General features: G+C 54.2%; 2 protein-coding genes across 5 annotated transcripts in view; both read left to right on the top strand.

The window, feature by feature from the left end:
- The first annotated feature begins 570 nt into the window (after window positions 1-570).
- On the top strand, window positions 571-11468 carry PGC (progastricsin). The gene is made up of 9 exons (XM_010369638.2): window positions 571-690; window positions 3181-3331; window positions 3475-3592; window positions 4579-4697; window positions 5485-5684; window positions 7754-7873; window positions 8416-8563; window positions 10358-10456; window positions 11175-11468. Exons 1-9 carry the CDS (start codon window positions 632-634, stop codon window positions 11325-11327), a joined length of 1167 nt encoding a protein of 388 aa, XP_010367940.2. The 5' UTR covers window positions 571-631; the 3' UTR covers window positions 11328-11468.
- A 1842-nt stretch (window positions 11469-13310) lies between these two features.
- TFEB (transcription factor EB) overlaps window positions 13311-27875 on the top strand; it is a 52579-nt gene continuing 38014 nt past the window's right edge. Inside the window, exon 1 of one of the 4 annotated variants that reach the window (XM_030928857.1) lies at window positions 13311-13562. The gene's annotated coding sequence lies outside the window, so the exon portion shown is untranslated. Of the gene's footprint in view, window positions 13563-25359; window positions 25381-25762; window positions 25877-27875 lie in introns of those variants that run through there. The other 3 variants (XM_030928856.1, XM_030928853.1, XM_030928854.1) reach the window with 3 other exon arrangements.

Here is a 27875-nt window from a genome sequence, read left to right as displayed (position 1 = left end):
CAACCTAAAGACAAACAGTTCTCAATGACTTTGCCCATCCAGAAGACACTTAGCAGTGCCTGGAGACATATTTGGTTGGCACAATGGGTGGACTGCTCCTGGCGTCCAGTGGGTAGAGGCCAGGGATACTGCTAAACATTCTACAATACACAGGATGGGGTCCACAACAAAGAACTATTTGTTCGAAAATGTCAACAGTACTGAGGTTGCGAAACCCTGGCTATAGATCCTATCTATCCCAGCACTCTGCCTCTACCTTTTTCTGGCCCTCGTCCCCAAATGCACACATTATGCCTCTGGTTTGGGGACAAGACGTAATCTTCACCACTCCATCTTACAGTAACTTTCTCTCTTATCACTTGTACCTCCTGGCCTCTGATGCTTGAACTAAAAAGTCAATAAGATGAAAGTCTGTTGCGGCCACCCTCAAGAAGGAAAAATACACAGAAATAATTGGTACACAAAGAACAGGGCACACCCTGGGTTGAGGTCATGGCTGCCCAGGGCAGGGAGGCAGCGACTAGGCTAATCCTGGGCATATAAAAGAGGAAAGAGTACCCAGGTCTTCACTCCACTGCGACTGCAGAACTCGGAGTGGCTCTTCCTCTGTGGCCAGTTGGAGACCAGCATCATGAAGTGGTTGGTGGTGGTCTTGCTCTGCCTCCAGCTCTTGGAGGCAGCAGTGCTCAAGTGAGTCTGGGACCTGGCTGCTGGTGCAGGGAGACTGGGTGGGAGCCTAAAGCCCTGCCAAGGGCAGCCGGGCCAGGGGACACCCTGCCTGTCTCTACTCTGGGACTTCTGCTAAGGGAAGGGAAGCCTCCCTTTGCTGATGTTGGACAGGACACATAGGTGGAAGGAGACACAGCCCCTGCCTTCAGGAAACTTCCCACCAAAGGGAAAAGCACAATCCCTTCCCCCATCTGATGAGGAAAAGATAGACCTGAAACAGAGATGGTAGGGGTGACTACTGCCCAAGCAGCCCCTGAATGGCAGGTGTGGATTCTTCCCACAGAAAGGAGCAATCCTTTCTGGATAAGGGATATCCTATCCAGAATCCTTTCTAAAAATTGTTTTAAGGCTGAAAATTGACTGGCAGATGCCAAAATCATCTACGCAGAAACACAGTAAATATAAATCTCTATACCCAAGGGGTCAGGAGAAAACTCTGGAGTAGATGGCATGGCTCACAGGCCATCAGGAAGGCTCCCAGCCTGCCATCTTGCCTGCTATTTCTCTATCCAAGAGTACTTCCTGAGGCCAAGAGCTGGCTCCTCTCAGAAACTTCTATCAATATGCATATTTGGTAGAGGTGGTTAATTAATTTTCATAGCTCAGGCTGAAGGGGTTTAGCAGAGAATTTCTGGGGAACGCAGAGTCCCCAGGAAATGGGGATTAAGCAGGAATTCTGGAGCCTAGAGCAAGGCCAGAGTGGACCCCTAGAGACTCCCAGGCAATGGCAGCAAGGAAGTCTGGGAAGGAGAGTGCCGAGGGGGTGACTGAGCCCAAAGGAAGGGACAGAAGCCGTGATTTCTAAGTTCCAACTCCAGAGCTGATCTGTGGTCCAGACCACCCAGACCAACTTCCCATGGTCCTGGTGTCCTGAGAAGAGCAGTGATGGGGCCTAGGACATGCAATTAGCAGCTGGGACAGAACTAGGACCCTGTGTCCTGAGTCCCAGCTAGTGCTGTTGCCCTTGCTCCATGCTCTGTCACATCCAGCTATTGCCAGGTGCCTGAGGGCCGCCATAGGAAGGAACTCTGGGGTGAACTTTGCTATCTCTGAAATCTTCTTTTTTTATTTGAAACAGAACTTTGTTCTTGTTACCCAGGCTGGAGTGCAATGGCGCGATCTTGGCTCACTGCAACCCCTGCCTCCCAGGTTCAAGCATTTCTCCCACCTCAGCCTCCGGAGTAGCTGGGATTACAGGCATGCACCACCATGCCCGGCTAATTTTGTAATTTTAGTAGAGACAGGGTTTCTCCATGTTGGCCAGTCTGGTCTCGAACTCCTCACCTCAAATGATCCAACCGCCTTGGCCTCCCAAAGTGCTGGGATTACAGGCGTGAGCTACCGTGCCTGGCCTGAAATCTTTTCTTAAAAATGTTAAAAATGTACATGTCCTGGGCCGGGCATGGTAGCTTATGCCTATAATCCCAGCTCTTTGGGAGGCCGAGGCAGGCGGATCATTTGTGATTGGGAGTTCGAGACCACCCTGACCAACATAGAGAAACCCTGTCTCTACTAAAAATACAAAATTAGCTGGGCATGGTGGCCCTTGCCTGTAATCCCAGCTACTCAGGAGGCTGAGACAGAAGAATCGCTTGAACTCGGGAGGCGGAAGTTGCGGTGAGCCGAGATCGCGCCATTGCACTCCAACCTGGGCAACAAGAGTGAAACTCTGTCTCAAAAAAAAATAAAAATAAAAAACAAAAAACCAGTACATATCCTGGGCCGGGCGCGGTGGCTCACACCTGTAATGCCAGCACTTTGGGAGGTCTAGGCAGGCGGGTCACGAGGTCAGGAGTTCGAGACCAGCCTGGGCAACATAGTGAAACCCTGTCTCTACTAAAAATACAAAAAAATGCTGGGCATGGTGACAGGTGCCTGCAATCCCAGCTACTTGGGAGGCTGAGGCAGGAGAATCTCTTGAATCCAGGAGGCGGAGGTTGCAGTGAGTGGAGATTGTGCCATTGTACTCTAGCCTGGGTGACAAAAGTGAAACTCCATCTCAAAAAAAAAAAAAAAAAAAAAAGTACATATCCTGAAAAGCGTAATGCTTAAAGTCCCTCTTCCTTTCCTGGGGAGGAATCTATGGGATATTTGACAGCAAAGGGCCAGAGAGATAGGAGGACCCTTGAGATAGAGTGAGGAGGGCATGCATGGATGGGTGAAATGAATGGTTTTCTGAATCTTAGAGTGAGTGCTGAGAAGAGCTTTGGAAGAAAGAGGGGAAGAGGCAAAGGGAGGAAGAAACACACACACACACACACACACACACACACACACAGAGACAGAGAGAAAAAGGCTGAGAGAGAGAAAGACACACACACAAATAGACAAGAGGGAACAGAGTGGCAGGGAGGTTGAAGCATGTAGTTAAGAGAAGGAGAGAGAGAAAGAGAGGACTGGGAAGAGAGGAAGGAGGGAGGGCCGAGCCTCATACACAACCCTCACCTGTAGGGTGCCCCTGAAGAAATTTAAGTCTATCCGTGAGACCATGAAGGAGAAGGGCTTGCTGGGGGAGTTCCTGAGGACACACAAGTATGATCCTGCTTGGAAGTACCGCTTTGGTGACCTCAGCGTGTCCTACGAGCCCATGGCCTACATGGATGTGAGTCCTGACCCTTCCTGGGGGTAGCCTTCTCTCTGGTGTGGGCTGGAGGGAAGGGACAGGTCCCTTCACTCCTCTGCCCATGGAGAAACCTGGGGCCCCTGCATCCCTCTGGAACTAACAGCCTGCTCCATGGCCCCCAGGCTGCCTACTTTGGTGAGATCAGCATCGGGACTCCACCCCAGAACTTCCTGGTCCTTTTTGACACCGGCTCCTCCAACTTGTGGGTGCCCTCTGTCTACTGCCAGAGCCAGGCCTGCAGTGAGTGCTGGGCTGGGCAGAGAGGGGCAGTGGGCAGGGCAAGGCACTGATACTCTCTGGGGAAGGCCAAACTTCCAGAGGGAGCTCAGGACTGAGGGGAACTCAGTCTTGGGGAGGACCAGAGACATGTGCAGGGCCACACAGCATGCCCAAGCCAGAGGAAAGATGCTGGTCCTGCAGCTGGATGGCCCCTTTGCCTTCCCTGCCAATATGTATCCCTTTGCTTATGCCAGCCCCTAACCCCCCACTCCCTTTTATTCCACTCTCCCCATTCTCTTTACTCTGGGCAGTGCCATTCCATTCTATGTGACTAATTTTCAGTCCATTCCATCCCACTCCATTCTACTCCATTCTATTCTGCTCCACCTCAGTATTTACTAAGTTCTCACTGAGTGTCTCCAAGAGACATAATAGAACAATATAGGATGTGAGCTCCATATTATAGTGGTTTTGGGAGACAGGCAATGTTTGCTCCTAAGGTTGCCTTGGTCCCTGCTGAAGCCTTGGGGTTTGGGTCCTGACACCTTTGGCCCAAAGGTTCCTTGATGGCCCCACCCTATGCTATGACTGGCTTCTTGATGAGTGAAGGTGGGGGCACTTGGGGATGCCCCAGAGGGCTGGGGGGAATGCTGGGATGTGGTGCAGGCCCATTCGCTTTTTCATCTGATGAGTAATTACTCGGCACTGCTGTGAGCCCGGTGCTCTGCTGGGGGCCAGGGACTCAGAGCTGGGTTCTCTGCAACCCTGACCACAGGGAGGCCACAGTCCTCAGGCATCCGAAGACTCTGTAAGTCAGAAGGGGCTTTGGGGCCAAGGCTGGCCAGCTCCCATGGACCTTCCAATGCCACCCCTTGACTTGGCAACCAGGGATGCTGAGGTCCCAGGATGTGAGCGCAGCCTGAGCTGAGGTGGGAACCCAGCATGCTTGAGAGCTGGGCAGCCTCGCCCCGGCCAGCCTGATTCCCCATGCCCTGACTCCCCTGCAGCCAGTCACTCTCGCTTCAACCCCAGCGAGTCCTCCACCTACTCCACCAACGGGCAGACCTTCTCCCTGCAGTATGGCAGCGGCAGCCTCACCGGTTTCTTTGGCTACGACACCCTGACTGTGAGTTGGCATGGGGAGTGGAGGCTGAGGCTGTGAGCTGTAAGCTGGAGGGGACAGTTAGATGGAGTCCCCTGAAACACAGTGGAATGCTGGTGTTCTGGTGTGCAGGACAGGAAGGCAGGACAAGACGGGTCCATTCAGTCACTCCCTCAACACTCACTGGTGGCCACCATGTGCCAGGCACTGGGGCACCATCCTGAACAAGAGGGACATGGTCCTTTTCCTGAAGAAGCATAAGGCCTGGGGAGCTCAGAGAAGAAGGAAATGGGTGAGGAGGTGAGCTGTGGCAGTCAAGGAAGGCTATGCAGGAGAGGTGGCTCCTGTAACACCTGTCAAAAAGGGGCAGAGGTGGCCAGGCACGGTGGCTCACGCCTGTAATCCCAGCACTTTGGGAAGCCGAGGCGGGCAGATCACGAGGTCAAGGGATTGAGACCATCCTGGCCAACATGGTGAAACCCTGTCTCTACTAAAAGTACAAAAAATTAGCTGGGCGTGGTGGTGTGTGCCTGTAATCCCAGCTACTTGGGAGGCTGAGGCAGGAGAATCTCTAGAACCAGGGAGGCAGGGGTTGCTATGAGCCGAGATCATGCCACTGCACTCCAGCCTAGTGACAGGGCGAGACTCTGTTTCAAAAAACAAACAAACAAACCAAAAAACCAAAACAAACAAAAAAGTAGGGGGCAGAGGTGAGGAAGGGATGAACAGAGGCTTGAGGAGTCTCTAGGGGAACCTAGGGGAGGTGAGTGGAGTCAGACTTGTCACCTCCCCTCGTTTGTGTCCCCATTAGGTCCAGAGCATCCAGGTCCCCAACCAGGAGTTCGGCTTGAGTGAGAATGAGCCTGGTACCAATTTCGTCTATGCGCAGTTTGATGGCATCATGGGCCTGGCCTACCCTGCTCTGTCCGTGGACGGGGCCACCACAGCTATGCAGGGCATGGTGCAGGAGGGCGCCCTCACCAGCCCCATCTTCAGCGTCTACCTCAGCGAGTGAGCAACCAGCTGGCCGGTCCCCACCTCCCGGGGTGCTCCCCCCAGCCGCCCTGGACAACTGAGGCTCAATACTCAATGCTTTGGGGTTTGGAGACATTCCAGCGGGCATCTGGCTCCAGTCAGTCTTGCTCCAGGGCCTTCCCTCCGGGGCTTCCTCTCAAATCCTCTCCCAGCCACCCCACCACACCCCACCCCTGCACCTGTCCCCAGTCCCCTCCGACTTGTCTTTGCATTCCATAGCCAGGATGGAATCTCTTCCACAGCGGCTGAACTTTGCCCTGTGTTTTGCTGCTCTGATTCTCAGCACCCCTTGGAAAGGCCTCCTGGTGGAGAAGTGGGTGGGGCAGTTCGCTCACTTCCTTCTGACCGAATGTTTTCTACCTGTATCCCTCTTTTGCATAGTAATGTATTGCTTCATCTCCTTTTATCTATTGTTCTAGCCCGGTCCTGGAGTCTTCTGGTCTAGGTCCACCACTGACCCCTAGCAGGTTGTTATCCTTGCCAGTCAACACAAGCATGTGCAGGCATTTAGTGAGACGGTCAGTGGGTGGGGGAGAGCGGCCTGGGGCCCGCTTTTCTTTTTTCTTCTTCAAAATTAGCTGGCCACTGGCTTGTTTTTTTTTTTTTTTTTTTTTTTTTTGAGATGGGGTCTTGCTCTGTCACCCAGTCTGGAGTGCAGTGGCGCAGTCTCGGCTCACTACAACCTCTGCCTCCCGGATTCAAGCTATTCTCCAGCCTCAGCCTACCAAGTAGCTAGGATTACAGGCGTGCGCCACCGCATTCAGCTAATTGTTGTACTTTTAGTAGAGACGGGGTTTCACCACGTCGGCCAGACTGATCTCAAACCTCTGACCTCAGGTGATCCACCTGCCTCGGCCTCCCAAAGTGTTGGGATTATAGGCGTGAGCCACCGCAACCAGCCTTAGCCAGCCACTTTCTAGAGACAGTTAGCTTCATTGGGCTAATCCGGGGAATCTGAAGTTCAAGGACCTCACCCTGTTACTAATGTTGCTGACTTCCTCTCCACCTCTGTGTACGATTCCTCTGCGTGTAAACAGAGCAGCTCCACCCAGCTCCACTCTCCAGCTACCAGGGAAGCCTCTGGAACAAACATGGAATATCCTTACCCCCTTCACCAAGACCCTACCTGTCTCCAATCTCAGCAGAAAAGTAACAAGCTGGGCCCGGGTGGGGCTCTCGGGACATGTCTACCAGAGGCAGGAAGCGGAGGGGAGAGGAGAGCAGAGTGCGGGGTGGGGGTCCCAACCACTAGGGGCCCCCCCAGATGTCAGCATCATTCAGGAGCCTGAGGCTCTGGGAATTCCAAGGCCTGGCCAGAAAGCCCCAGTCTAAGGGACACATCCCCTTCCCCAGGGACCCCCAATCTAAGGGATACAACGCCATCCTCAGGGAGCCCCAGTCTGAGGGGAGATACAGCCCCATCCTCAGGGAGCCTCAGTCTGAGGGAGACACAACCCTGTCCTCAGGGAGCCCCAGTCTGAGGGGAGACGCAGCCCCAACCTCAGGGAGCCCCAGTCTGAGGGGAGACACAGCCCCAACCTCAGGGAGCCCCAGTCTGAGGGGAGACGCAGCCCCAACCTCAGGGAGCCCCAGTCTGAGGGATACACAGCCCCGTCCTCAGGGAGCTCCAGTCTGAGGAGAGACTCAGTCTTGTTCTCAGGGAGCCCCAGTCGGAGGGGAGACTCAGTCCTGTTCTCAGGGAGCCCCAGTCTGAGGGGAGACGCAGCCCCAACCTCAGGGAGCCCCAGTCTGAGGGATACACAGCCCCGTCCTCAGGGAGCTCCAGTCTGAGGAGAGACTCAGTCTTGTTCTCAGGGAGCCCCAGTCAGAGGGGAGACTCAGTCCTGTTCTCAGGAAGCCCCAGTCTGTGGGGAGATTCAGCCCCCTCCTCAGGGAGCCCCAGTCTGAGGGGAGACTCAGTCCTGTCCTCAGGGATCCGCAGTCTGGAGCAGTGAAAGAGCTGTTTCCCTGTGGAGGTGACTGCTTAGGAGGGAAGCCCTTTTCCCTGGTGCTCCCTGACTTCCCCTTCCCTTTCCCTCCTGCAGCCAGCAGGGCTCCAGTGGGGGAGCGGTTGTCTTTGGGGGTGTGGATAGCAGCCTGTACACGGGGCAGATCTACTGGGCGCCTGTCACCCGGGAGCTCTACTGGCAGATTGGCATTGAAGAGTGAGTCTGTGGTGGGCCCGGGGATGCGGCACTTCCTTGGAGTGGGCTTCCAGGCCATGTAACACACACACACAGTCTGGCACTGCTCTGGGATGGGGCAGAGGACCCCTGAGGCTTACTCCTACAAAGCTGCAACTGCCCTCTGCAGGAGTGACAAAGCCCAGCTCAGCCTGGAGAAGAGAGTGGGTGTGGACAACATAGGGAGGGGCAGGACTTGGACTCCCGAACATTAGGGACTCTGCAGTCCAACCCCATCATGGGCTCACAGATTAGAAACGAGGGTGTGTTAACGACTCATTTGCTCAAAGTCCTTACAATGAATCAGTGGCCCTAGTTTTCAGTGTTTTTAGAAACTTACTTGACACTTTTGAGGAATAGGTCCCATGGCGTGATGCAGGTGAATAGCTGGATTGATCTTTGCAGGGTCCTCACATTCCTCAAGAAAGTAGCTGCAGCTGTTTGTCCCACAGCGGTGAGGAAAGCCCGCCCCAGCTGCCCTGAACTGGGGGAGTCCTGAGGCTGCCTGTCTTCTCCCCATACAGGTTTCTCATTGGCGGCCAGGCCTCCGGCTGGTGTTCTGAGGGTTGCCAGGCCATTGTGGACACAGGCACCTCTCTGCTCACTGTGCCTCAGCAGTACATGAGCGCTCTTCTGCAGGCCACCGGGGCCCAGGAGGACGAGTATGGAGAGGTGTGACTGGTGGGGATGTCTCCCTTCCCCAGGAGGCTAGTCCAGAGGCATTCATGATTTCTCCTGAGAACACAAGAATAGCCATCTGGGCACTGGGCTCATGCCTGTAATCCCAACACTTTGGGAGGCCGAGGCAGGCAGATATTTTGAGCCCAGGAGTGCGAAACCAGCCTGGGCAACATGGTGAGACTCTATCTCTACAAGAAATACAAAAATTAGCTGGGTGCGGTGACATGCACCTGTAGTTCCAGCTACTTGGTAGGCTGAGGTAGGAGGATTGTTTGAGTCCAGGAGGTGGAGGCTGCAGTGAGCCATGATCTTACTGTTGCACTCCAGCCTGGGTGACAAAGCAAGACCCTGCTTCAAAAAAACAAAAGGCTTAACTCTTGACCTCCATGCCTCTATCTGCCCAAGGCACTGGAGGCAGGGGGACCTGGGACGACTGGGGCTGGGGGCAGGATGGGGGCCTGGAGGCTTGTTCAGGTGGGGCCAGCTGCTTGCGCCAAAGGGGAGTGGGAGGTTACTATTAGGCAGGAGTTTCTTCTGAGCTGCAGTCACTCAGCAGAAACAGAGGAAACACTTGCTGGACTTTGGGATAAGAGCAAAATGATTGGAATGTGGGGCTGAGTATGTGAGCAAGCAGGGCTGACCCTTTATCCGCACCTCCCTTACCTCCACAGGTCCACGCTCCCCTGCACCTGTCTGTCCTGAGTCCAGCCAAGGGTTTGTCTAAGTAACCCAAGCCCACTACCACTAATTGTAATTTTGGGAGACCAGTGGGGTACTCATTATGCAGATCTGTGTTTTTCCTTTTTTTTTGTTTTTTTTGAGACGGAGTCTGTCTCTGTCACCGAGGCTGGAGTGCAATGGTGTGATCTCGGCTCACTGCAACCTCTGCCTCCTAGGTTCAAGCAATTCTCCTGCTTCAGCTTCCTGAGTAGCTGGGACTACAGGCGTACATCACCACACTTGGCTAATTTTTTTTGTATTTTTAGTAGGGATGAGGTTTCACCATATTGGCCAGGCTGGTCTTGAACTCCTGACCTCAAGTGATCTGCCTGCCTCGGCCTCCCAAAGTGCTGGGATTACAAGCGTGAGCCTCCACGCCCAGCCATCTGTGTTTTTGTTGTTGTTGTTGTTTTGAGACAGTCTCACTCTGTCACCCAGGCTGGAGGGCAGTGACACAATATCGGCTCACTGCAAGCTCCGCCTCCTGGGCTCAAGCAATCCTCCCACCTCAGCCTCCTGAGTAGCTGGAACTACAGGTGTGCACCATCATGCCCAGCTAATTTTTGTATTTTTGGTGGAGGCGGGGTTTCGCCATGTCACCCAGCCTGGTCTCGAACTTCTGGACTCAAATAATCTGCCTGCCTTGGCCTCCCAAAGTATTGGGATTACAGGGATGAGCCACTGTGCCCGGCCAGATCTGCAAGTTTTAAAATGCCACTTGCAGGCTGGGCATCATGGCTTATGCCTATATATATATATATATATATATATATATAGACACTTGCAGAGAAAGAGGAGAGGTTCAATCTCTAATGTGGGAAATTGAGGCAAGAGGAGTGGGGAGGTTCTGGGATCACTCTAAATCACACCCATTCTGTGAGTCCATGGGTATAATGCCAGCATTACCTACACAGGACTTTCCCTTGGAGTTGCATTTTCTAGTCCAAAAACAGGCTTAGGGCTTGGGTCTGGGGCTCAGGCCTGGGATCCAGGGGCTGAGATGATGGGGCTGGTGGGTGCTATCAGGGGGAAGATGAGTTAACCAGGGACCGATTCCTCTTGCAGTTTCTCGTGGACTGTAACAGCATCCAGAATCTGCCCACCTTGACCTTCATCATCAATGGCGTGGAGTTCCCTCTGCCACCCTCCTCCTACATCCTCAGTGTAAGTCCTGGTCCCTGCAGGCTGAGCCACCATGATTGGGGGTGGGAGGAAGGGCTGGGGAGCCGGAAATGCTGGGTCTCCTACCTTGTGCCATTTTCTGACTCCGTGCTGCACTCATTTATCTTCCGCATTCATTGATTCTAAACCCCCGTCTCTGGAACAAGGCTATGAAATAGAAGATTGTCATCTATGATCAATTATTATTAATTAGTGGGAAGAGGCACTGGGCTCTTTGTTGAGCACTTACAGACCACTGTGCAAAGCACTTTGCTTCATGATCCCATTTAATTGTCACAGTATTTAATGAGGGAGATACTCATTTCTGTTTTACAAATGAAAACTTGGAGGTTCAGAGAGGTTGAGTAACTGATTCAAGGTGACACAGCTAAGGTTTGAATCCAAGTTGGTTTGGCTGCAAGGTTTAACCACCAGGCTAATCTGTTCCAAGTTGGGAGCAGGAGGGAGGTCTGTGGGAAGAGAAGTTTCCCATCATGGGGAGAAGAGACCCTGCTGAGGACCACCGCAGCCTGAATGTACCTGTTCCAGAAATCCTCCCACCAGCTCTGCTCTGGTGGCTCAGCTGGCCTATGAGCTCTGAAGGCAGAGATCCTGGCTCCCTCAGCTCTGTACTTGGGCTCCCAGTCCAGGGCTCAGAGCTGAGCAGGACCCAGCTCATGTGTGAACCAATGAATGAGTGCTGCCTTTCTGTGTTGAGCAGAACAACGGCTACTGCACCGTGGGAGTCGAGCCCACCTACCTGTCCTCCCAGAACGGCCAGCCCCTGTGGATCCTCGGGGATGTCTTCCTCAGGTCCTACTATTCTGTCTACGACTTGAGCAACAACAGGGTGGGCTTTGCCACTGCTGCCTAGACTTGCTGCCTCGACACGTGGGCTCCCCTCTTCCTCTTGGCCCTGCACCCTCCTGGGGCATTGTATCTGTCTTTCCACTCTGGATTCAGCCTTCTTTTTTCGGACTCTGGACTTTCTCTAATAATAAATAGTTATTCTTTATGTTGGTCATGCTGTTGTTTTTGGAAGGGAGTTTTCCCTGAGTGGCTGGGAGCTTTCCTGGTGGGTCACTGTGATTCTAAGAGAAATGGGACCTAAGGCATGGCTTGGGATGGGCTCTGTAACCCTCAGAACTTAAAGTTCACACTTTTCCCCTGGAAAGGGAAGGCAGTGGTAGCGCCATCATGGGTGAGTGGGCCGGGGGCAGGGTCGGGAGAGTGTTCCTGTGTGATAGGCAAAGAGGGCTACTCTAACAACCTAAAATGCTCTGCTGGCTGGGCATGGTGGCTCACGCCTATAATCCCAGGACTTTGAGAGACCAAGGTGGGTGGATCACTTGAGGTCAGGAGTTCGAGACCAGCCTGATCAACATGGTGAAACCTTGTCTCTACTAAAAATACAAAATTAGCCAGGCATGGTGGCACATGCCTGTAATCCTAGCTACTTGGGAGGCTGAGGCAGGAGAATCACTTGAACCCAGGAGAAGGAAGTTGCAGTGGGCCAAGATTGAACCATTGCACGCCAGCCTGGGCAACAAGAGTGAAACTCTGTCTCAAAAAATAAATAAATAAACAAATAAACAAACAAAAAATAAAATGCTCTGCTGACCCGATTTACCAAACTACCACCAGAACTACCCCAGTGACACTGGGACCCATATGTATGTCTACTAGCAGTGTGATTAGTGGTCTAACACACCCCAGGTCTAGGTGGCTGTCTCCTCATCTGCTGATCAAATTTGAATTAGAAGTTTCTGAGGAATTCTATCTAGATGCCCGTGTGCATTTGTAACAGTCATGGGGTCCTTTAGGGAGGAGGGCAATGCTGCCAGAAACTATTTCTTGGGGGGCTTCAGAAGGCCAGGGCTGTTAGGCTGATAGTATTTTTACCCAGACCCCTATGTCCCAGGATGTGTATTTGAAGAAGGGTTCCTCTCAGCTGTGGAGAAGAGGGAGAGCTACTTGAGTCACAGAGAAATGGAGCCTACTTGCTCTAACCAACTCAGCAAGGGATCTTGTCCCTTTGGACTTCATCCCTGTCCTCCTCAGGAGCCTCTTAGCAAAAGATACAGAAACCAGGAGCAAAGTGGTATGTGGGGAAGGAGAGAGAGGAGAAAAAGAGGAGGGGGAAGGAGAAGAAAAGCAGGGGAGGGGCGGGGGGAGGAGACAGGGAAAAAGGGGCAGGGAAGAGGAGAAAGTAGAGAATGATGCCTCCGCGCCCTGTGAACTTCCAACAAGGGAAGGTGACATGAAAGGAGATCAGACAATTTCTGTCCAGCAACATGACAGCAAGCTCCGGCTGGTGAGTGGGGCGTGAATGTAGAACCCATAATGGGGGCAGGCTGCCTTCTACAGTCATATTTTACCCTGTCATTCGCCAGGCTCACCCCGGCCTTACCCCTTATGATCAGGGGCAGGGATAAAAGCACAAGATCCAGATCTTGCACCCTACTCCTGAAGAGAAACTGGAATTTGCCACAGGTGGAGTTTCTATGGCAACAGCACACCATCTGGGACCCTCTATCTTAGACTGCCGAAGGACAGCCGGCTGCAGGTTCCTTCTAGGGGGTCGGACAGGCTACAGAATGTATCGTAGTAAGCCCTGGTTTGGGACATTACTGACAGGAGAAAGAAAACTTGCAAAGGAGTAGAAGTGGAACAGAGGTTCCGAGTCAGGAGCCTCTTTCCCTGCAAGCTTTGGTCCGCTGAGCGGGACTACAAATCCCGGCGTGCCTAGAGGGAATGCAGCGAGAACTACGCTTCCCAGTGGGCCCCGCGGTCGAGCGGCTGGGAGGCGGGGCGGGTGCTGCCCTCTGCCGGGAGCGGAGGGAAGTGTGCGCGGAGTGACAGCCGGAGCCCGGGCGCCGGGCGCGGGGCTCGGTGACAGCGGAGGCGGCGGCCCGCGCGGGACGCAGGGAGCGGCCGCGGCGCCGACGGCGGCGGGAAGGGCGGACAGGGCGGGCCTCCCTGGTGGCGCGGGGCCTGAGCAGCCTGGGAGCAGGTGGCGGCCACAGCTCGCGGGCCAGGCACCCGAACTTGGGACAAGTTGCCGGAGCCGCGGGGCGCGGGCGGCGGACAGATTGACCTTCATAGCGAGGTGAGCGGGACCGGGGGCGAGGGGCGCGAGGAGGGCCCGGGACCCCCGACCCAGGCTCCCTGGCCCCTATCCCGTGGGTCCCGGAGACAGGTGGGTGGGTGGGGGATGCCGGCAGGAGAGGGAAGCAGGACCGTGCGCGCCGCCACCCACCCGCAGTCCGTCCGCCCCCGGGCGCCCAGCGCGTAGCCCGAGCGGCGCTGCCCGCCAAGCCGGGAGCCCCCTCGGCCCCTCCCTTCAGGCGCGGGCCGGGGGCGGCTTCTCTGCGACCTTATGTAACCGGGCGGGAGGGGCCGGGCGGGCATGGCCTTCCCGGCCCGGAGCTGGGAGTCGAAGGGGCGGGAGGCGTGATGGTGAACTTGCAAGAAGTTTGAGGGACGCGCTGGCCCCGCGCCCACTCCCCCTCCACCGGACACGGCTGGGGCAGACGATGCCGGAGAGGGGGTCGGAGGTAGGGGAGGTTTGCGGGGGCGGAGTCTCGCCCGGCCAGCGGGGGAGTGGGAGGGCCGGAGTGGCGCCACGCCCCGGGGGCTGGGCTGCTGGGGGGGGGGTGCGAGTGGAAGTACCATCTCTCCCTCCCTTCCCGTCCCTTCCTCCAGCTCGGTCCCTTGAAGAAGCCGCCCCTGGCCTCGTCCCCTCGAGTCTCTGGGCAGTCTCTTTCTCCCCGTGGGTTATTCCATGACCCTGGGAACACCAACCCCGGAGCGCTCCCTCCATGCGCCCCGTTGTCTGCCTCCCCCGGAGTTCCCAGCCGCCTGCCCGCCCCCCGAGTTTCCCCCTCCCCCCGTCTCGATCTCCAATCCCGGAAAACACGCTCCGATCCACCGAGTCCGCGCCGCCAACCCCCGGGCTGTCCCGACCAGCTCTGGCCCAGCGCGTCCGCTCGCCTCCTGGAAGGGAGAGGGCAGATGCCAACTCGGCCCCCGCCCCTCGGCCCCCACCCCGCGCGGGGTTCCGGCTTCACGCACGGCTGCCCCGAGCTGCTCCGGGCTGCGCGAGCAGGTTCGCGCCGCAGCCGCCTGGCGCGCCACAGCCCCGCGCCCCGGGGGAGGAAGGGAGGGCGCCCGGGGCGGGGCTTGTCTGCGCGAACCCTGCTGGGCCCAGGCCCCAGCCCTCCGTTCTCCGCCAGCCCCTGGCCGCTGCGCCTTCCCCCGAAACCCCTCTTAGCTCCAGCCGTCGTTCTCTCGCCTGTCTGTTCTGGGGACGGTTCAGCGCGGAGCTTCTGCACTCAACTTGAGCGCAGTTTTTGGCTTAGCGCTCGCTGGGGAAGTGCAGGTTAATTACTGCCCAGCTCCCATCCCCTGCCCTCCCCCCATCCCGAGTGAGGGGCTGCTTCATCCCTCAGTGAAAGGATGCAGGCCCCTAGCGACACCTCTGGGGTGTGGTGGCCTCAGGCCCCTGCACCCGCCCTGGCCGAGATTCTATTGGCCCAGACATGGCACTGTTGGGCAGCTGGAGATGAGGTGGGAGGCTGGTCTCTGGTTTCCTCCTGGGTGGCCAGATGCAGACGCGCTCGGTTAGAATGCAGTTCTTGGTGCCACGACTGGGAGACAGTCCTCAGGCCCTCCCCTCAGGGAGCGCACTGTCCGGGGAGGGACAGCCAGCAGTAGTTCCTGGCCTGCCAGAAGAGGCAGAGGAAGGGGAAGGGTCAACTGCCTTGAGGTCCCTGCCTGCTAACCTGATGGTATGCTTTCACCATGCCGGTGTCCGCAGCCCCAGGACCATGGGCAACTCGCCTGGCTCCCTTCTTTCCGTCTGCCTCCTGGCCGCGAGGCCTGGAGAGCTGGGAGCCAGAGGGTGTAAATGAAGGGCAGGGCTGTTTGGGTGACGACATGCTCTGCTTCTCCCCGAGGGAAGCCAATGGTGCTTACCATTTACAAGGCCTGTTACAACTGCAGGGTTATTTTGTCCTCAACTCAGCTCTGAGAGGCGGAGCCAAATGGGGACCCAGGTGTCTTGGTCCTGGGTGCCCTGGAAGGAGTTCAGGGGCCAGGACAGGGGACACCCTAGGTGGGCACCGAATCCAGGGAGAGCCAGCTGGGCTTTTGCGGGCTAATGGCCTGGTGACTCACAGAGGTGGGCAGGGAGTGGGCCAGGGCAGGCAGGAGCCCTTCCAGGGTCCCACGTGTAACAACCTGTTTCTGGAAAGCTCAGAAGTAGGTGGAAGGGGACTCCCACCCCTCAAGCCTGGCTGCCCTTTGAGGGTCTAGCTTTTGGCCCTGAGCCCTCCTGGGGCCCTGTTTATGACTGTAATTGCATCATTAGCCAGAGTTGATGGAGTTACTTAGCACCTGCCCCCACAGGGCGTGGCCCAGCCACCCCCTGGGTTCTGTCTCTTCCTTTTCAAAGTCAGCTCGGTTTCTGCAGGCAACAGGGGTTTCCCCAACCACAGCTGTCATGAAAACCAGGTTGGGCCTTTGTCCTGGGGATGGAGGTCAGTCAGCACTTGGGGCCCGGCTTAGGGCTGCCCTGGAGATGACCATGGAAATTGGGTTGGCCTCCTCTGATCGGAGGGAGGGAGTTCATGGTTCCCAGAGCTGCCAGAAATGTCCACATCCCAGGACGCAGTGAACATATGTACATGTGCAGTGTGGATCCTCATCTGAGAGGAGGGAGATGAAAACACACCCACCTCACAGGCTGTTGTGAGGACTAAGGGTGTGGCAGTGTCTGGTACATGGTGAGGACATGATGTTGCTTTCTGGGTTGGTGTGGGGTTTGTGTACTGGTTGTGAGTTTGTGTGTGTGGTTAAAGTGCCTAGGAATGTGGGTATAGATGAATTGTGAATGTGTGCCTGTGAGAGTGTAACAATAAAACAAGATTATATTAATAGAATATTCATCTCTTCTTTTATGCTATACTAGAACAATATTATAATAAGATTTATTACACAATAGTTGCCAACATTTATTGTGTGTTTACTCTTTACAGTGAGGTGTGAATTACTGTTTGCATTATACTTACTCAGAGAAGTTAAGCAAGTCACTTAAAATCACACAGCCTGGAAGTGACAGGATTGGAATTTTAACCTAGGTCTATTTGACTCCAAAGTCTGTGTTCTCAGTCCCTAAAGAAGACCACTTCTTCAAGGGGTTTCCCAGGAGTTCTCTCTTAAAAGGTGGGGTGTGGTGGTCTAGAGACCATCTTTCCTCTATCCGGGGTTTCCTGCTCGAAGCAGATCTTTGGGAGGTCTAGGTGGGAGGATCGCTGGAGCTCAGGAGTTTGAGACCAGCCTGGGCAACACAGCGAGACCTGGACTCAATTGAAAAAAGAATATGTGTGAGGGGAAAAAAAAAAAAAAAACAGAGTAGGAACTTGCGGAGGCCCTGTCTGAGCACCATACCTGTTTCCTGGCCTTTCTTCTGAGCTGCCAGCATGGGTGACCAAAGGACCCGCGGCTGGAACCTGTCTTGACTGGCCAGGGAAGGAGACGGGTTCAGGCAAGATTTCCTAGGCTTCTTTGGAAGCCCCAGACACCCAGGAAGGGAGGAGGCATCCTTACTGATGGCCTCCTAGGTGCCCAGCTTTGTGCCATGCGTTCCATGTCCATTAACGTACAGTGCAGCCCTCAGCAGGCCCTTGTTTAATCAGATGTGCAGAAGAGGCTGTGGGGATCACTGGGTGAGAATGGGACAGCAGTGAAAGTCATAAGAGCACTGGACCAGGAATCAAGAGCCCCCACTCTGCCTCTCACCGACTGTGTGGCTGGGCAGGTCTCTGTTCTGTTCAGCCTCAGTTTCCATATCTGTGAATCTGGATCATCTGTGGGATTCCCTCCAAAGTGAACCTTCTACAAATCTTTCCCAAAGGCACTGGGGAGGAAGAGACAGGAAGAGAAAGGAAGGGGTGATGGGGGTAGGTTGTTAGGGGTGTTTGGGAGATGCTGCAGTCCTCAGAATTGAGCTTTAGCTAAAGACTGGTCCTGGGGAAGCAAACAGGAAGTTTTTCTTGGGACAGCCATAGCCACTATATATTGAGCACTGGGCCAGTGTCACCTGACCGGGGGTTGTTGAGAGCATGGGCTCTGGGGCCAGGCTATATGGCTTGCACAGCTCTGCCACTTAACACAGTGAGCCTCGGCAAGCTGCTTAACCCCACTGTGCCTCAGTTTCCACACCTAAAAAGTGAGAGTTCTTGCTGCACCCACCTACTAGTGCTGTAGTGAGGGCTGAGTATGCTGATGTTGATGCACATGTGGTACTTAGAATAGCATCTAATGAACTCTTATGACTCAGTGAGTTATTTATTTCTCATTCTTACGTGAGGAAATAGAGGCCTGGATAGCTCTAGGGAAGGAATAAAGACCTGTGGATTGCAAACAGGCCCCCTCATGTGTCTAACGTCCTCTGATGTAATGCTTTACATGAGGCTTCCCACAGCTCTCTGTCCCACCACACCAGCCTGCTCTCCTCATTGAACAAGACAGTGCAGGGGGCTTGGCAATGCCTGCAGCGTCTCTACCACCCCTGCCCTGCCTCTTGGGTTTCCCTGGGTAGTGTCTGGTCTGGCCACTGACCACGCACTCCTAGCTGTGGCTGTCCCCTGCTCTCCTACCATCTGTCCCTCCTCCATGTTGCACCAGAGATACAGATCCCCTTGGCTGTGATGTCACTGAGGGCAGAGATAAAATTGCAGTGATAGGGTAGGATCTGGGACTTTTCATGCCCACAGGAAATGCTTTGCTGTGAAGTGGGAAAGCCTTGGGTGAGAGCCAAGAGGAGCAGAGGCAACAGGCCGGGTCATCACCAGCTTTCCTTCCTGGCTCTTAAGTGTGGGCTTAAGGAGGAGAAATGAGGTCTTTTGTCCAGCTTTCTTATGGAAATAGCCACCTGGCCCCATAAGATCCAGCACCTGCTTGCTGGCCACGCAGGCCACCTGGTTGGCTCTTAGGCATACAGCGGTGGTCCTAGAGTAAGATGTGGTGCCATAGGGATTAATCCAGGAATTCCACCAGACTCTCCATCCAGAAACCCGTGGCTCATATTCCCTCCTCTTAGCCCTTCCTTGCTCCTTCCTTATAAGCAAATCTTTTCCTCCATCAGGGCACACCTTTCAAAGAGACCGGGGCACTGTTTTATCTTACTGCAGCCTGGCTGGATATTATGATCACCTGCAGAGCTCTTAGACCACACCATTGCATCTGAATCTCTTGGGGAGGGGCCTAGGCATCATTCTTTAATTTTTTTTTTTTTTCTGGGATGATTCCGACGCCCTTGCTCTAGGGGAGTGGTTCTCAAATTTGGGCATCCTGAGAACTCCCTGGAGGAATTGTTTAAACATAGATGCTGAGCCCCTCCCGGTGTTTCTGCAAATTCCATGCAGTCTAGGATTTGAATTTCTGACAAGTCCTCTGGTGATGCTAATGCTGCTGGTCCCCAGAGCATATCTGGAAAACCAGTGCTTTGGGCCCTGCCGCTTTACAGCTACCCAGGTGAGAGTCGCCCTTCTCCTGGGTTATGTGTCTCTGACTTCGGGACTGGTAGGCCTGTCCCCTTTTGAAGGCAGGTCCCCAGGGGCACGGACCACTTCTGAGACAATTTGGTGTCCCCTCTACAGTCAGTCCTTCCCCTTTCTCCACATGTCCCCACCTCCCATGAAACTGTCCACTGTTGGGCCTTGCAGCTCTTGGTCCCACTGTCTGGGACAAGCGCTTGAAACTATGCACTGGTTGATGAAGGCAGGATGAGGCAGACAAACAAGGATGGCGCTAGCTGAGGGGCCTCAGAACATGCGTCAGGGTCTGGAGCTGCTGTGAAGGTGCTTGGAGCTAAAGTAGCATTGTTGCAATAATTGGGGAGGCGTTCAGAGAGGACCCTCACTTTGTTGAAGGGAGGCTCTTAAAATACTTCCCATTGTTTCACTTTCCTACCTCATGGAGGGCAAGTATTTGATTCCAGCTTGAATCATAGTTCTTGTTGACAATAAAAATGATAAAGACACACACAGAAAGAAGCTGTTCCCTTCTCCCTTCCTCCCCCAGACCAGAGATGTAGGGAGGGTAGGGGGAAGGCCCCTGCTGGAGGTAGTAGAGTCTCTGTCATCTTCCAGGAGATCCTGGGCCATGAGAGAGCGGATGGTTGGGAGAGCCTGGGGGCTGGCCCCTGCAAGGAGGGAGGGTGGAGTTGTCTTTGGAAACTGGAGGGAGTTGGGGTGAAGCCTGGTAGGAGGTGAGGAGAGGTGGTAGGTCCTACAGCCCTGCGGCAGGGGAGGCAAGGTGGGGCCGGAAGTGGGGGTGAGATTGACGTCTGAGCCAGCCAGCCCTCTGGTGACTGGGAAGAGGGTTTGGTGTGTTTTGGTCCATGCTGTACCCCTAGCACCTAGAAGAGAGCCTCGTATATAGTGGCTGCTCAATAAATCTTTGTGGAATGGATGAGAGAATGAGATTGAGCCCCCATCGTGTGCCCAGAAACGTGGACACAAAAAAAATGCTCTGTCTACCGTCTCTACCCTGCAGGCGCTTCACCAGCTGACACCCAGGGGCCTCGCCCACAGGTCCACAAGGTGCTGAGCCCTCTGCCTCTGCCTTGTCTCCCTCCCCGCACAGTGATCCAGGCCCAGCTTCCTTCTGGTGTGGGGCTCACAGTCTGTTCCTCCCCACAGAGTCTGCCAGCACCTCCCCCAACCCCCCTCCCCGAGTTCTACCAGTGGGTCTGTGGGGTGGGGCTCCGGTTTGTTTTCTCCTGTTTGCCAAGGGAAGTCACAGCCTGTCCTTTGCCTTGTTTATAATTGCTTTGAGGACAGCACCTGCCGCGGCCCCCCACAGTCCCTGAGGGGTGCAGAGTGGCCAGGAGGTGATACACTATACTGTCCACCCCCTGCTGCCTCTTGTCCCCTCCCGGCTCTAGCCAGGTGCACTTTGTGCTGCCCTGCCAGGACGGCGCTGGCTGGCCTTGCTTTGGGGCTAATTGGAGCCGTAGAGCTGGGGGCCTTAGAGGGCAGCTGGCGCTGCCCCCATGTTGTCGAGAGGAGGGGCCCGAGGCCCAGGGATTCAGCAGCACAAGGCCTTCAGTGTCAACAGGCATGTACTGAGCACATCAGAGGTACCTGGCACTGGGCTGGCCAAGCAGGGTGGGTGGGAACAAGATCACAGCTTCTCCTGCAAAGCGCCAATGGCCTAGCCAGGGAATCTTAGTAACCAGAGGGCACAGGGGGCAGAATGCGAGAAGCTAGTGTAGACTAACGTACTGAACAACGTAAGCGTGGTGATACCTGCCCTTTGCCCTGAAGAGCGTTCTCCTTGGGCCTCTTGCTGGCACAGAGACCTTGACTCAGCGTGGTTTAGGCCCTCAGCCCTTTCTACCCTCTGGGCCCCGGGAAGGGCAACTCTACTGCTCCTGGGCCCTCTCACCTGGGGGTCACCTCTGCAGGTTCCGTTCTGGACAAGTCCCTCCTTCCAGGAGGACTAGAGGCTGCTGGAACCTTTGAAAGGATGCTCTGAGCCACCCACCTGCCACTTGGAAGCCCTGGGGCCATGGGGAGAGGCGGTGCTGGATCAGAGCCGACAACTCAGGCCTCTTTGGACCTGCCTGTGACTGAGCCTCCATGCTTGGGCCTGGAACCTAGGGGCAGTGCCTCTGTTCCCCCCGATTCCAGAACCTTCTCTTTTGTTTGTTTGGAGACAGGATCTCACTGTGTTGCCCAGGCTGGAGTGCAGTGGCACAATCATGGCTCACTATAGCCTCAACCTTCTGGGCTCAAGTGATCCTCTTACCTTAGCTTCCCAAGTAGCTGGGACCATAGGCACATGCCACCACACCTGGCTAATTTAAAAAATTTTTGTAGAGATGGGGTCTCACCATGTTGCCCAGGCTGGTCTCAAACTCCTGGGCTCAAGTGATCCACCTGGCTCAGCCTCCCAAAGTGCTAAGATTACAGGCATGAGCCACCTCACCTGACCACAAGCCTTTCCCCCCCCCGCCTCCACCCTCCGCCACCCTCTGAGCCTCCATCTAGTTCCACAGCATTTGCAGCCTTGGACTATCTCTCTCCTGCTCTTTGTCTCCCCTTCTCTCCTTCATCTTTATTTCCTTCTCTGCCACCTTCCTTCTTTTGATGTGTTCAAAGGATGACTGGGGCCCCCCCCACCAGTACCTTTCTCACAGTGAGCCTCCAAGTCCTGCTGTCAGGGGCCCAGCAGAATGGTCCATTCAGAATGGTAGGGGGAGGTGGCTGCGAAGGTACCCAGCCTGATGCAACCCCCTACCTATGGCCAGGAAGGGGTGTGTGGTGGCTGGGACATCCAGGGCGGGGTGGCAGGTGAAAGAGGCTAGGGTAGCTGGCTCCTGTGGGTTGAGGGGCAGCCAGCGGCCTGAGCCAGCTGGGGGAAGGAACCCTCCCTAGACAGCCCAAGTATTATCACTACTTCAGACCTGTGCCTAACTATAGGTTGTCATCCACTTCTTTGGATCTAATTATAGTGTTTTGCAAAACTAGGTATGGGAAGAAAATACTATATCTATTTACTTATATCTCACCCTTTTCTTTCTTTTAAAATTGTGAAATATAGCATAGTTGCTTAAAAAAGCATAAACATACACATATAATATAGTAAATAATTATAAAAGTGAACCCCTGGCCAGGCGCGGTGGCTCACACCTGTAATCCCAACACTTTGGGAGGCTGATGTGGGCCGATCACGAGGTCAGGGGTTTGAGACCAGCCTGGCCAACATGGTGAAACCCCGTCTCTACTAAAAATACAAAAATTAGCCAGGTGTGGTGGCATGAGCTTGTAATTCCAGCTACTTGGGAGGCTGAGGCAGGATAATCACTTGAACCTAGGAGGCGTAGGTTGCAGTGAGCCAAGATCGTATCACTGCACTCCAGCCTGGGCGACAGAGCAAGACTCTATCTAAAAAAAAAAAAAAAAAAAAAAAAAAAAAGTGAACCCCTAGGCAACCATCACCCAAGTGAATAAACAACAGAATGTAGCTTGTACACCAAAATCAACTCATGTGCCCTCTACCCCCAGAGGTAACCACGATCCTGACTGTATGATAATCAGCTCCTTGCTTCTTTTCTCATGTAACCACCTATGCCTGCATCCCTACGTCGAGTTTAGTTTTGCCTGACTCTAAATTTAATACAGATGGAATGGCACTAGACATCTTTTACATCATGCTTTTCCCACCCAACAGTGTATTTGTGAGAGTCACTCATGTTGTGTGTAGCCATAGTCTGTTAATTTTCTTTCTTTTCTTTTTATTAGTTATTTATTTATTATTATTATTTTTTGAGATGAAGTCTCACTGTGTTGCCCAGGCTGGAGTGCAGTGGAACGATATTGGCTCACTGCAACCTCCACCTCCCCGGCTCAAGCAATTCTCCTGCCTCAGCCTCCCAAGTAGCTGGGATTACAGGTGCCCGCCAACATGCCCAGCTAATTTTTGTATTTTTAGTAGAGTTGGGGTTCTACCATGTTGGCCAGGCTGGTCTTAAACTCCTGATCTCAGGTCATCCATCCACCTCGGCCTCCCTAAGTGCTGGGATTGCAGGCGTGAGCCACCGGGCCTAGCCTTTAATGTATATTTCAACTTTAGTAAATATTTTGTTAAGTGACTGTACTACTTTACTCCTTGCTAAGTGGCCCATAGAGTTCCTGTTGCTCCTTAGCCTTACCAACACTTGGTCTTGTTAGACAGTTTAATTTCTGCCATGATGGTGAGTGTGTAACATGTCTCATTGTGGTGTATTGCATTTTCATTCTCATTTTTTTTTTTTTTTTTTTTTTTTTTTTGAGACAGAGTCTTGCTCTGTTGCCCGGGCTGGAGTGCAGTGGTGCGATCTCAGCTCACTGCAAGCTCCGCCTCCCAAGTTCATACCATTCTCCTGCCTCAGTCTCCCGAGTAGCTGGGACTACAGGCGCCCGCCACCTCGCCCAGCTAATTTTTTTGTATTTTTAGTAGAGACGGGGTTTCACCGTGTTAGCCAGGATGGTCTCAATCTCCTGACCTAGTGATCCGCCCGCCTCAGCCTCTCAAAGTGCTGGGATTACAGGCGTGAGCCACTGCGCTCGGCCTTCATTCTCATTTTTAAAATATACAATTTTTGGGTATGTTTGCTGACATCTATAATATATTCATGCATCGGGGTATATATGAGCAATTTGTAAGGAAGAAGCATGTATTGAGAGTGCTCAAAAGTTTTTACTGATAGGAATATATGAGCAAAACAGTTGAAAGATCAGGGTAATATTGAATGCCAGGAAGGGGTTGGCGTGTAGCTTGGGACTTGGAAGGTGATACTGGTCTTGTGGGGAGACCCCCTAAGTGGCAGTGCCTGTTGGGGCTAAGAAGCCTCTTCCCAGAGGGTACTGAACCCACAGAGTACCCACCAGCCTTCAGGCCTTCTTGCCTAGCACATCTGGCAGAGGAGAGGGGGAGACTCTCAGGCTAGAGCCCTCAGCAGGTGTACCCTTCAATTTGGAATTGGCAGGTGCCCATCTTTTAAGTGCTTCTAGGGCAGTAGTTCTCTACTAGGGGTGATTTTGTCCCCCCAGGGAACATTTGCCAATGTCTGATGATATTGGCCAGGGATACCACTAAACATCTTAAAATGCACGGGACAGCCCCTATAACTAATTACTTGGCCCTGAGTATCTGGTGTTGAGGTTGAGAAACTCTGATCTAGGAAAAGAGCCAGGAAACAGATTTGCCATACACTTGCTGCATGGCCTCAAGGAAGTCACTGAAGTGATTTGAGCCTCAGCCTCCTTGGAATCTGAAAAATGGGTAGCAAGGGTTGCTGCCCCTCCCCCTCATGGGGCTCTTGTCAGGATGGGGGAGATGGTGAATGTACAGGTGTTTTGGGAGGCGTCCCTGCACAGGGGCCTTGTGGCTGTTGCGTTCCAGTAGAGCCAGGACTTTTCAGCGCTGGACCTTCTTGCTTGATTGTGTTCCCTGTCCACCAAGCTGGAGGCGTCAGGTGACAGCTGTGAGCCTCAGTCCTGGTTCATGCTGCTGCAGGGGCTGTGGGGTGCTTCCCCCACAGTCCCTGGGGGCCCCAGCCTTTTGATGAGGGCTGCAGAAATGAGGGGTTCTCTGGGAGCCTTGGGGCCCAGGACAAAAGCATTTCCAACTTTGTCCTTAGCTGGATGGGAGTCCAAGGTTGTGGGGTGATAAGAGGTATTTATCATGTTCCTTATCTGAGGACCCATTGCAGGTCTTAGGCAGCAAAGAGTGGGAGCCAGAGGTCCTCCTTGGGGGCTGTGCACACCCAGGCCTGGCTCCTACTCATCCTTTGTGTCCTTGCAGAATTTGCCAGCCCAGGGAGGCCCAGGGTTGGGCCAGAGTCTGGGTCAGTCCTCCCTGGGCCTCTCTGGCCTCCCTGTTCTGGTCTTCCCTCACATTGCTGGCATCTCCTACCTTCTCCAGGAGCCATGGCCTGCCTCATCTCCTCTCTGCTGTCCCCTTCCTTCCTGAAACCTGCACTCACGAAAGGGCCCAGTAAACTCATCCACCCTGAGATGCAGATGACCAAATAGCATAACTTTTCTTAACAAAGGGTATTCGCTTATCAAAGATGGGAATCCCTTGGCCACCAGAAAGAAGCACTAAGTGAAATCTCTGCCCAATCTCTTTGGCAGGCTGTTAGAAAAGTGCTGGGGGGCTGAGGAACCACTGAACTCGCATGTGTAGCAAGAACAGTTTCTGCACAAGTGAAAAGTGTGCGGTGGTGTGGATCCTCCCGGAGCTGCCCAGGGCTCTGCTTGGTCTCAGGCTCCGTGTCAAGATGGGCTGTAGTTTGGCCTCGACTTGGGTGTCTGGAGGCCCCGGGAAGGCCCAAAGCCAAGGCTGAAAGTGTGTGGCCAGTCAAGAAGATGGTGAGCTGTGGGACTTCTGGCTAGAAGGACACATGTCTCTAGGAGGCGGGGCTGGGGTTAGGGTTAGGCCTACCCTGGACCTGTTGGGATTGGGACTCGGGCAAAATTCTTGCTGCTCTGTGTCTCTCCATCTTGGTGCCTAGGGCCCTCTGAGGCCAGGCTGGGGTTGGGGCGGCCATGAGAGGAGCTCTGTGGGTGCGTGGAGCCGGTCGGGTGAGATTGGAGCAGTCTGTGTTGGGTAGGCTGCGGTGTGTGAGAGGCCGTCGGGGCGCAGTTCCCTCTGTGCTGTGAGTAATCCTCGGCCACATTTGCAGCTCCCAGGGGATTGTGCAACTTCCTCTGGGGTGAGGTGCAGGGGGCTGGGTGAGAAACAGCAGCGGTGGGGGAAATGAGGAAACTGGGCCCGGCCTTGGGGCTGGGGAGCGGCCCTGGGCTCCGGCCCCTGGAGGAGCTGAGCATTCCAGGGGCCTCCTTCCAGGGTGCTGCCCTCTTGAAGGTATGAAAGCACACGCCTGCATGTGTGTGAGCATGAGCATGTGTGCATGTGTGTGCATGTGTGTGAGCATGTGTGTGCGTGCATGTGTGTGCATGTGTGTGCCTGTGTACATGTGTGTGTGACAGCATATGTCTGTGTGTGTGCATGTGTGTGCTTGTGTGCATGTGTGAGAGCATGTGTGAGAGCATGTGTGAGTGTGTGCATGTGTGTGAGCCTGTATGCATGTGTGTGTGTGTGTGCATGCATGTGTGTGAGCCTTTGTGCATGTGTGTGAGTGTGTGTGCATGTGTGTGGTGTCTTTGGGGAGGTGGGTGGGTAGGGATGAGGCCCCTCAGGCTGCACTGGCATTGGGATGTCTTTGGGGAGGGGTGGGGATCTTTGAGCATGGCCAAGGCTGGAGTAGGGGAAAGAATGGGGAGGCAGGTGGCCAAGCTTGGGAGTGCGGGATGGACAGCATGGGAAATCAGGAGTCAGCCAGAGTTGTGCCTCGGTTTCCTCATCTCTCCAGGCTTGTTTCGAGGGTCTAGTGAGAAGGTCATGGGCAGGATGTGCTTAGCATGTCACCGGCCAGGCCACAGTGAATACCCATTTACATTAGGGGCTAGGAGCATATGCTCTACATCCACCTGCTTGAATCCTGGCCCTGCTGTTTTGCAGTTTCGTGATGCTGGCAAGTTACTTACCCTCCTGTGCTTCCTCATCTGTAAAAGGGAGATGACAGTTATAGTGCCCAGCTTGTGAGTTCTGAAGAGTAAAAGACTTTACTCACGTGAAGTGCTCAGAGTAGAGCCTGCCACCCACTAAGCGCCTGCACAGGTTAACATTTCACCAGGACATAGCATGTTTGTGTGCAGATGGCAAAAAGCTGCCCAGGGCTCCTGACGATCATTTTTGATGGTGGAAGTTTGAGCTGGAACTGAGAATGACAGTAAGAGCTCATGTTTACCTGGCCTTATTCCGTGTCAGGTACTGTGCCCAGTGCTTCACCTGTGCCAGACCCTTCACCCTCACAGTCACCCCATGAGGGGGATGCTGCCATCATTCCCATTTTGCAGATGGGGACATGGAGGCACAGGGGCTAGAGTGACTTGCTCCAGGGCAGTGACATCAGTGAGGGAGAATGGCAGAATGGTCCACTCAGCCCACAGGTGGGCCCCTCACCCACATCCCTGCCCCTTTTCTGGGTTCCAATAGAAGTATGGGGGAGGAGGAGGATGGAGGGTCTGCTGGGAGGGGTATGAGGGCTGGCCTTGCAGCCTGTGGGCTCTGGCCAGGGAGCCCTCTCTTTCCTCTGTGCCACCTCCAATTAGGTAATCAAAGTAACCCACAGCTATAAAGAGTTAAATTAATATAGGGAATGGAGCCAGGTGCAGTGGCTCACACCTGTAATCCCAACACTTTGGGAGGCCGAGGTGGCTGGATCCTCTGAGGTCAGGAGTTCTAGACCAGCCTGGCCAACACGGTGAAACCCCATCTCTACTAAAATACAAAAAATTAGCTGGGTGTGGTGGTGCACGCCTGTAATCCCAGCTTCTTGGGAGGCTGAGGTGGGAGAACTGCTTGAACCCAGGAGGCAGAGGTTGCAATGAGCCTAGATTACACCACTGCATTCCAGCCTGGGCGATGGAGGGAGACTCTGCCTCAAAAAAAATACAAATAAAAAATAATATAGGGAATGGCTTATTAGTAGTTGGAGTTGGAAGAGACTTCCTGGGAGAGTGAGCTTCCTGCCAGTGTGTAGTCTTGAGAGAGCGGTTGAAGCCCACTCCTTTTTGGGCATGAGGGTGTGGTGGTTCTGAATATTGCTTCAGATTCACACAGGCCTGGTTTTCAGCTCTGTCTGAGTCAGTTACTGTGTGGCCTCAGGCCTCAGTTTCGCCACATTTAAAATGGGGGTGATAGTAGTTCCTATCTCCTAGGGTGATGGTGAGGATGAAATGAGACATCATAGTAACATGCTTAGCACAGGTCTGGCCTGGAGTAAGTGTCTGATCGATGG

This window comes from Rhinopithecus roxellana, chromosome 4 (genome assembly GCF_007565055.1).
Source record: "Rhinopithecus roxellana isolate Shanxi Qingling chromosome 4, ASM756505v1, whole genome shotgun sequence".
In the NCBI taxonomy this organism is placed as follows: Eukaryota; Metazoa; Chordata; class Mammalia; order Primates; family Cercopithecidae; genus Rhinopithecus; species Rhinopithecus roxellana.
The sequence above is the reverse complement of the archived record's forward strand: the minus strand, read 5'-3'. Positions and strand labels throughout refer to the sequence as shown.